Source organism: Hyaena hyaena, unplaced genomic scaffold, assembly GCF_003009895.1.
Source record: "Hyaena hyaena isolate Hyena2069 unplaced genomic scaffold, ASM300989v1 scaffold_254, whole genome shotgun sequence".
NCBI lineage: Eukaryota > Metazoa > Chordata > Mammalia > Carnivora > Hyaenidae > Hyaena > Hyaena hyaena.
Window position 1 is genome coordinate 81,750 of NW_024080890.1, and position 8,994 is coordinate 90,743.

The 8,994-nt window shown below is 60.4% G+C and overlaps 1 protein-coding gene across 1 annotated transcript in view; it reads left to right on the forward strand.

Annotated features, from left to right (window-relative positions):
* TSPEAR (thrombospondin type laminin G domain and EAR repeats) overlaps positions 1-7,245 on the forward strand; it is a 48,684-nt gene extending 41,439 nt beyond the window's left edge. The window contains exons 9-11 of the mRNA XM_039245481.1: positions 1,853-2,040; positions 4,138-4,239; positions 7,092-7,245. Of these exons, the coding sequence (XP_039101412.1) occupies positions 1,853-2,040; positions 4,138-4,239; positions 7,092-7,245 (444 nt within the window). The remainder of the gene's footprint in view (positions 1-1,852; positions 2,041-4,137; positions 4,240-7,091) is intronic.
* Positions 7,246-8,994: the final 1,749 nt, after the last annotated feature.

An 8,994-nucleotide genomic window follows, 5' to 3' on the forward strand; every position in this document is an offset into this window, starting at 1 on the left:
CCCCCCCCCCCAGGACGGCCCAGGGAGCCCCTGTCCTCTTCCTTGCTCCCTGCACTTCCTAGAGACTCCTCAGAGGCACGAGCTTCGCGTCCGCCGGCTTCAGTATTTGCACGTCGGTACATTTCTGTCCAGTTTTTTCTCTTGATCACAGGTTACACTTGCCTTCTGCTTACGCTCCTGGCCTCTTGACTGGTGTCTGTCTGTGGGTCCCTGGAAACTCACCCCACGAGCGCCGCTCATGGCCACATTGGGGGTCCCCCTTCTCAGCCCCCCTCCTCTCTCGGGTATTCCCCGTCTGTTTCTAGGCACTCTGGGGGTCCAGACCCCCCTCAGGGCCCCCACCTGACCAAGTGTGGTGCCCACGCGCCGTGGGACGGGTCAGCCCTCAGAGGGAAAGTCAGAGAAACACGCACCTTGTGGACATGATTCCCTTTGTTCAAGGGTCACGGCCCCTCTGGTTTCTGCCTGCCCTTGGCCACTCTCTGGAACTTTCCAATAGTTGCATACACAGTTGTGTCTACAACTGCTATCGGCAGGGGTCAGTCGAGTATGCAGCCCTCTGCCCCCATCAGAAGCTGAAAGTCAGGAGGCAAACTTCTTTTTAAATTTTTTTTAATGTTTATTTATTTTTGAGAGGGAGAGACGGAGCACAAGCAGGGGAGGGGTGGAGAGAGAGGGAGACACAGAATCCAAAGCAGCTCCAGGCTCCGAGCTGTCAGCACAGAGCCTGACGGGGGGCTTGAACCCACGAACCGTGAGACCATGATCTGAGCCGAAGTCGGACACTTAACCGATTGAGGCAGCCAGACACCCCAGGAGGGAAACTTTTAAAGACAACTGTAATGCAAAGCATGGCCCTAGAGATCTCCTGCGGCTCTCACCAGCCCGTGGGGACGGACAGGGTCACCAGGACCCCCTTTCTGCCGACATGGGAACCGAGGGCCCGGCACTCTCCGCTTGCCGTGGCTCAGGCTCCCCTGGGCGTTTACACACTCTTCCATCAGCCACGGACCCTGCCACGGGGAGCGACCACGTTTTCCCTCTCCTGCTCGGCCCGCACCATTGGCTGTCGCCCAAGGGCCTGTCCCTGTGTGCACCTCTTGTTTTCCCGGGAAAATGTCTCCTTTATTTCTGCCCCCACCCTCTCCCTCCAGGGCTCAGACCCAGGCCCGGATCTGGACCCTCTGGTCCTCTCCTTCCCTGCACACCTGCGTCCCCATGATCCCTGAGATGCTGGCCATAAACTGAACATGAAACTCTTACTCGTGGGCCCCACGTGCAAATCAGCACATGCAGCTGGAGGTCTGGGCAAAGGCTCCACAGCTCACCATTCGTGTCCAAGTCCAGTCCTGTTGCCCCAAGTGTGTCTCACCCCCGAGGGCTATAAGTGATTATGGATGAGCGGCGGGCATGGGAGCCCAGAGATGGAGTCCAAGGAGAGCCTCAGGGAGGGAGAGCATGTAGTAAGAAACACAAGTACCTAGAGGCTGCTCCTGAGTTCAGAGCCAGGACTGGAGGAAGCAGGGAGGGCTCCCTGGAAGAGGCGTTATAGCAACTGGATGGGCAGCATTGGGCATGGAGGAGTGGGAGGCTCAGAAGGCTAAGAAGCACTTTGCACAGGTGATCACTTCGGGTGTGGACGCAGTTGGGCACCCACACCAGGGACAGGAGTGGTGGCCACGAGGCTGGGAAAGCGAGCAAAGCCGGACAGGGACGCACCCCCGTCAGGTGCGAGCGGCGTAGCAGGGTCCCCGCCGCGTTCGCGGGCTAGGGGTGCGTCCCGCGGCAGTGCTGGGACACGTCTGAGGGCCTCCCCTCACGCACGCCCTCTGCACTCCCCGTTCTGTCCCAGACGTTCGGCGCCGCGGACTGGGAGGTGTTTCACATCGGAGAGAGGGTCTTCCTCGCTGTCGCCAACAGTCACAGCTACGACGTGGAAATGCAAGCGCGCAATGACTCCTACGTCATCAACTCGGTCATCTACGAGCTGAATGTCACGGCGCAGACCTTCGTCAAGTTCCAGGAGATTCCCACCTGCAGGTGCGCCTTGAGGCGGGGGGTGGGGGCCGGCCGGAGGGCGGGCCCGGCACACGGGGGCTCGGAGGCCGCACCGCGCTGCCTGCTGGGGCCCGCCAGCCCCAGTGAGAGTCCCAGGGCACACGCGGGGGCTGCCTGCTGCGCGGGTGTCCGGCGGCTGGGGGTGTGATGCACGTGGCCTCCGGGGGGGCCCAGCCGAGCCACCCCGTGGCCTGGGCAGTAAAGCCTGTTCTGCGAGTGCGCAGGACGAGCAAGCTTGTCTAATGAACCGTAACCTGACAAACGAGCAGTGCCTCACGACTCAAGTCGTACGGGACGCTGAACGCCCCCTGATCGCAGCTGAGCCCATGGTTCTTGAAATTCGCTTCAGGATACGAGTGCTTTGGCCGACAAGCGTGTTTCCGGAACGGACTGCACTTGCAGACCGAGGTTTTACTCTGGGTGGGCTCGGCTCCAACTGCTTTCAAACAGCGCCGTTTGCTTGCTGGGATTCAGTGATTTTTGTTAGGCTCACAGAGACGTGCAGTCGTCGCCAGGTGACTTTAGGACATTTTCACCACCAGGAGGAGCCCCTCCCACTCAGCGGTCCCTCCCGCCCCACTCCCACCCGCAGCCAGCGTTCCGCTTCCTGTCTCCACGGAGTTCCCGATTCTGGAGGTTTCCGAGACACTGAGCCGTAGGGGAGGCGGCCTCTGGTGCCCGGCTGCCCTCGCTCAGCGCGGTCCTCAAGCAAGGCTCACCCACTCCGAAGCGCGTGTCAGCGTGTCGCTGCTTGCCACGGTCGAATGATACTCCCTCACACGCGGGTGATCCGTTGTGTGCCCACATGATGACGGACACGCTCGATTTCTGCCGCGTTAAGGCAGAGCTGGCTTCTGCCAGGAGTCTGGTGCAGACCGTGGGTCCCATGCACCTTGGCTCTAGAACCCGCCACCAGCAGGCGACTACCTCGCGGGCACCACCCTGCCCGCCACCGTGGCCGCCCCGCACAGGCCAAGGCGCGCCAGCCTCTCCGCAGGGAGCACCTCGGAGCCGAATCATAACTGGCCATCACTGGAGGCGATCCTGCTGGTAGAGGGGAAGAGGCGGGGCTGCCGAGTGTCCCCGGGGCCGTGTGAGCCCCTGCTCTGGGTCACAGCGAAGGAACCCAGAGGCAAGTCCACACTAACACGGGTGGCCCTCCACCCCCTAAACAGGCCACAGTTCTGAGCTGCCGGACACAGACACGCTGGCCTGGCTGTGGGCACCCGGCCACATTCCGCTCACCCCACAGAGGTGGACTCGGTTTCCCCATCTAAGAAGAGTGCAGCTGGGGGGGGGGGCGGTAAGAAACACAGCCTCGGAACGCAGGAAGAAGTTTCTGGATAGGCACCTGAATGGGTGTCAGGCAGGGAGCCGAGGGGCAAGCGGGTGTGCTCACCCCTGCCTCCACGGGCCCTGCACGCCCCCGTGGAGTGACCGCAAGCTGGGGGACCGCTTCTCCATGGACCCCCACCTCTTTACAGTGGCGGGTGTTTGCCTTCGTTCCGCGGCAGCACACGCACCCGTGTACGGATGACGGGATCAGCAAACTGATCATCCGGCCTTGAAAGGGCTGTGACACAAGCCACCACACGGCGGACCTTGAGGACGTCGTAGGGAGTGAGATGGGCCAGTCACCGAAGGACAAATGTAGTGTGATTGCTCTCGTACGAGGCCCCTCGAGCGTCGAGTGCGGAGACAGAGAGCAGGGTGGGGGCAGGGCTGGGGCGCCGGGTTAGTGTGTCCCAGGTTTGGAGACTCAGCTCAGGGACATGAGAAGGTTCTGGAGATGGACAGTGGGGACGTTTGCACAGGGTTATTAGTGTACTTAACACTGCTGCACTCTACACTTGAAAATGGATAGGATGGAAAATTTTATGCTATTTGTATTTTATAATTTAAGTTAAAAATTTTTTTAAAGTGAACAAGCAGTTCGCACCCCCCTGGAATAGACCCAATTCACCGTGTGACGAAATCGCCCTGGACCTTGTGCGGGCGTGGGGCGGGTCCTGGGCCCGGGGGACGGGCTGGAGGCCAGGGCGCCGGCTGCCGCTAACACCTGCCCGCCTGTCCCCGCAGCGCTCTGGACTGGGAGTTTTTCTCCGTGGGAGAAGATTATTTCCTGGTGGTTGCCAACTCCTTCGACGGAAACACCTTCCTGGTAAACAGTATTATTTACAGGTAAAGAGCCTCCGAAGGCCGCCCCTTCCGCACCACCCAGGTGCACTGGGGTGGGGTGAGACGCAGCGAGACACAGGCGGGCGGTCTGTGGGCCCCCCGGGCGCGGGCTGCATCTGGGTCGCGCCCCGGGGCGAGCCTGGTGGCTGTCATGCAGACACTCACCCCTTTGGACCCTGGCCAGAGGCACCGTGTCCCGACCCCGTGCTTTGAGAGTTCATTCCATTTTATTCTATGGAATGTCCCATCCAGGGCCGGGTGGCTGTCCCATGTCAGATGTCCTGCTTCCCTCGCACACGCGCAGGGGCATCTTCAAGTTGCCCCTGGGAGGTTTTCAAGTTCTGTGAGCACAGCACCTGGGACGTCTCCCTCTCTGTTCCCAGCTGTCGAGCATGACAGTTAGCCGTGGCGTCTGGCCACCTGACCTAATGAGCATCTCAGGTCAGCTAGCTTATCTTTTCTTTTTTATTTAATGTTTTATTTATTTCTGAGAGAGAGAGACAGCATGAGCAGGGGAGGGTCAGAGAGAGAGGGAGACACAGAATCTGAATCAGCTCCAGGCTCCGAGCTGTCAGCACAGAGCCCGACGCGGGGCTCGAACCCACGAACCGTGAGATCATGACCTGAGCTGAAGTCGGACGCTCAATGGACTGAGCCACCCAGGCGCCCCTGCTAGTTTTTCTTAAGAAGAGCCTCATGGAACCTCTAGAGGTGTGATTACATTTGTGAGCGCGTCTCTTAATTGCTAATGTTTTTACTGCTCACCTGGCTTTCTTCATGAGCTAGAAATCACAGAACAGCCCCGCACGCGCGTCTGTATGGCTGACTGATGGGGACAGCACCAGCGTCACCCGGCCGCCTCTGACGTGGGCCGTGGCGGCTTGTGCCGTGGTGCTGGCCTGGTTCTTCTCCGCCAATCTGCGGGTGTGTGATTCATGGGCGAGCTCGCTTTCCTGGCGCAAAGGCCACCGGCGGCCCTGTGCTCCTGATTGATTTCAGACATTTGGCTTGATAAGAGCAAACGAGTTAGACTGTGGCTTCCTTTTGGAGATTTGCTTTTATCCCGTTTCATATGGAGCCTAACTCAACAAATACACATGCAGAGATTTCCGTCTGCACCCCCAGACCTGGGTAGTTTAAATAGTAGGATTTATCTATGTTCTTTGTGGTTAGCTTAAATTCTTTTTTTTTTTTTTTTTTTACATTTTTATTCATTTTTGAGAGACAGAGCACTAGCAGGTGAGGGACAGAGAGAGAGGGGGAGACACAGAATCTGAAGCAGCTCCAGGCTCTGAGCTGTCAGCACAGAGCCTGACATGGGGCTCGAACCCACGAACCGTGAGATCGTGACCTGAGCCAAAGTCAGGCACTTAACTGACTGAGCCACCCAGACGTCCCTAGAAAGTAGAATTTTTAACATGACAAAGTGCTTTTAAAATTCATGTGGAAGAATACATTTTCAAATGTGGCCAAGAAAATTTTGAAAGAGCAGCACAGTGGGGGAGGCCCTCAGACAGTGGTTTCTGCCAAAAATAAACACGCAGGCAGACAGCATATCATCCAGAAGAGAAGCCAGCGACCTACATTTAATGCGATAAATGTGTTTCAAGTCAATGAGAAAAGGAGGCACTATGTGTTACTTAGTAATTAATTGTGTATAATTCCCTATCTGTCTGGAGGAAAACACAGCTACACCTTGCTGCATATTATACACAGAAATAAACTTCACAAGGATTAAAAATCTAAATGTAAATAAGTAAAGAACAGAAATATTAGCAGAAAAGCTAAGACGACTTTGACCGCAAGCTTACCCGGGAAGGTGTGGCGCCTCCATAAACAAGGCCTGTCCCAAGGTCACCAGGCAAATCCCGTAAACGTCAGGGTTCTGGGGGAAAAGGCGTTCTATTCACAATGGAAACTATCGGGGCGCCTGGGGGCTCAGTCGGCTAAGGGTCCAACTTTGGCTCAGATCACGAGTCCATGGGTTCAAGCCCCGCGTCGGGCTCTGTGCTGACAGCTCGGAGCCTGGAGCTGCCTCAGATTCTGTGTCTCCCTCTCTCCCTGACCCTCCCCTGCTTGCGCTCTATGTCTCTCTCCTAAAAATAAATAAACATTAAAAGCACACACACAAAGAAAACTATTGACCACACATTTGATGGAAGAGGATCTCCTAGAGATTAATGAAAGATAATTTTAATTTGGGAAAACGGGCAAAGGGAAGAGCAGGAATCACAGGAAGAAAATGAGGAAACCTGAGTAGACATCAGGAGCCAGGGGACCTGCTGCCCTTCCTTGAAGGCTGTTTGAAGCCCCCGCCCCGTGCGGACGGCCCGGCCCTTCCCCACCAGGACAGGACCCGCCCCAGCCTTTCTGGGAAGTTTCTGGACAAATACCAAATGAACACTGCCGTGCCCTGTGACCCAGGTGCCCACCGTGGGAACTCGCCCTAGAAAGTGAAGCCACTGCAGTGGAACCCTTCTGGGGGCAGCCCTAGAGTGGCTGCTGGCTGCACAGGGTGGGCGGGTGGGGGCCCCCCGTGGTGGGGGACGGGGTCGCCGCACCGCTGCGTTCTTTGAGAACAGACGGCGCCACGCCCTTGTGATGACAGGCGTGTGTTTGAGGGCACGTGCTCGCTGTCAGCACCGACCCCAGGGGTAGGGGAGGCCCTGGCTCAGCCCCTACAGTGAGCCTTCTGGCGCCACCAGGACGTCCTCCATGTCCCCCCTGCCCTTTGAGGGGGGTGCCTGCCGGGGGCAGGACCCGGGCTGGATACGAGGCGCTGCGGCGTCTGGGACGGGGCTGCGGCGCGGGCGCAGGCCTGGAGAGGGTCCCGGCTGACGCCGTGTCTCCGGCAGGTGGCAGGGCTATGAAGGCTTCGTGGCCGTGCACAGCCTCCCGACCTTCGGCTGCAGGGACTGGGAGGCCTTCCGCACCGCGGCCGGCGCCTACCTCGTCTACTCCAGCGCCAAGGAGCCCCGCTCCCGGGTGCTGAAGCTGAGGACGGGGTGAGGGCGCCCGGCGGCCCGCCCGCGAGGCCTGAGGAAGCCGCCGTCTGTCCCCCCGGCCCTGGGGGGGGGGGGCGTCCACCCCTCCGCCCTGTGAGCGTCCCGGCGGATTTGGGGGCTCCGCGGGCGGTCAGGGGAGAGGGTGCGGCCCCCCGCGGCTGGGTGAGCTGCAGGGGCTTCGCGGCAAGGGAAACGCTCACAGTTTTACCTCAGAGGCAGCGGGGCCTCCCCATGGTGCCCACGGCCCCCGGTGCCAGCGGCCGCTCCTGGCCCGCCCGGGCGCGAACACGGGCTTCGCGCGGATTTGCGTGTCTCACACCAGCTATTTATTGTATCGTCTGTACAGAAATATATTTATGATGCTCTTTACCAAGGCCTGGCGGCGTCCGTGTGTCTGGGGAACGGGCCGCTCCGCCAGCGCAGTGGGATGTGCCCTGGGTCCCGGTCACCCCGCCGGAGGGCGCCCTCCCCGGCCTCGGTTTACCCAGGAAGGCGGCAGGGGAGGTTTCGGTGAGGAATCGGGTGGGGCGGGCCCGCGTGGTCCAGTGCGCAGGCCGGCTCCCTGCTTACACGGCGGCCTCGGGGACGTGAGGGTGCACTGGGAACACGTCCTCAGGGCCACGCTCGCCCAGCCCCGCGACCGACGCCCCAGCCCCACACAGCGGGGCCGCCTGCACCCCTGGGCGCCACCCGACACACGCCCTCGGGGCCGGAGGTGGAGGGAGATGCCGTCACCACCGTGCAGGCCTCCCGGGTGTAAAAGATGTACCGTTGCCGGAGGCTTTGAGGGGAGGCCCCGTGGGGCGGGGGCCAGGCCGGGCCTACTCCCCTCGCCGTGGCCGGGGGCCGCAGGGGAGCGAGGGCCGGGGCTGGGACGCGCAGCAGGCGGCCGCCCGAGCTCAGGGCCCCGCACCTGGTTTAATGCTCTGCCCTTTCTGCCTTGAAACTCTCGGGGATCTTTGCCCAAGAGCACAGAGCAGGGGGCGCGGCGCAGCCCCCCTGTGGCCGGAGTCTGGCTCCCCGTGGCCACGTGCATGTGAGAACGGGTGCCCTTCCCACTCCCAGGGAGGAAACCTGCCTGGCGCCTCCTCGGGCCAGGCCCAGGTTGGGATTTCAGTACTGATTTCCAAAGGCTGAGATTTTTCCGAGCCCCTTTCAGGTCGGCAAGTAGACCGTGTGCCTCGGGGGGGGGCTGGGCCGACTGGGACAAGGACGCCCCTCCCCAGGGAGAGCCGACAAGGGCGGGGGGCTCTGGGGGCCCGGGGTGGGGGCAGGCGCTGACGGCGGCAGCTGGTCCAGGGGCAGCCGGCCGGGGGCGCACACACAAATGCGCTCTGCAGTTAACCTGAATCACAGACGAACAGCGGACGCTGTTTTCAGTGCACGCAACCCCCAGATACTGCACAGAACATACACTAATGGGGTACTTGTTCCCTGACATTCAGATTCAGAGGGGTGCCTGCACTCCCAGAGAGGGGTCGTGGGGGGACGAGACCTTCCTAGGGCCGACTGGGGGCGGCGCCTCTGGTTTTATCTGAGATTTGACACAAGGAAGAAAGAGACCTCACGGGCTGGGGTGGCCTGGGGGGGGCAGGGTTGGCAGAGGGTGGTGGGTGGCCATCTGGGGGCTTATCCTGCACGTGGACGCCCCCAGGTTCCTCCACACACGAGAGGGGAGGCCGCCCCGGGATCGTTAGTTTTACGTGTCATCCCGGAGGATGTTTCCGGATGCGATGAACACACGTCACAGGAG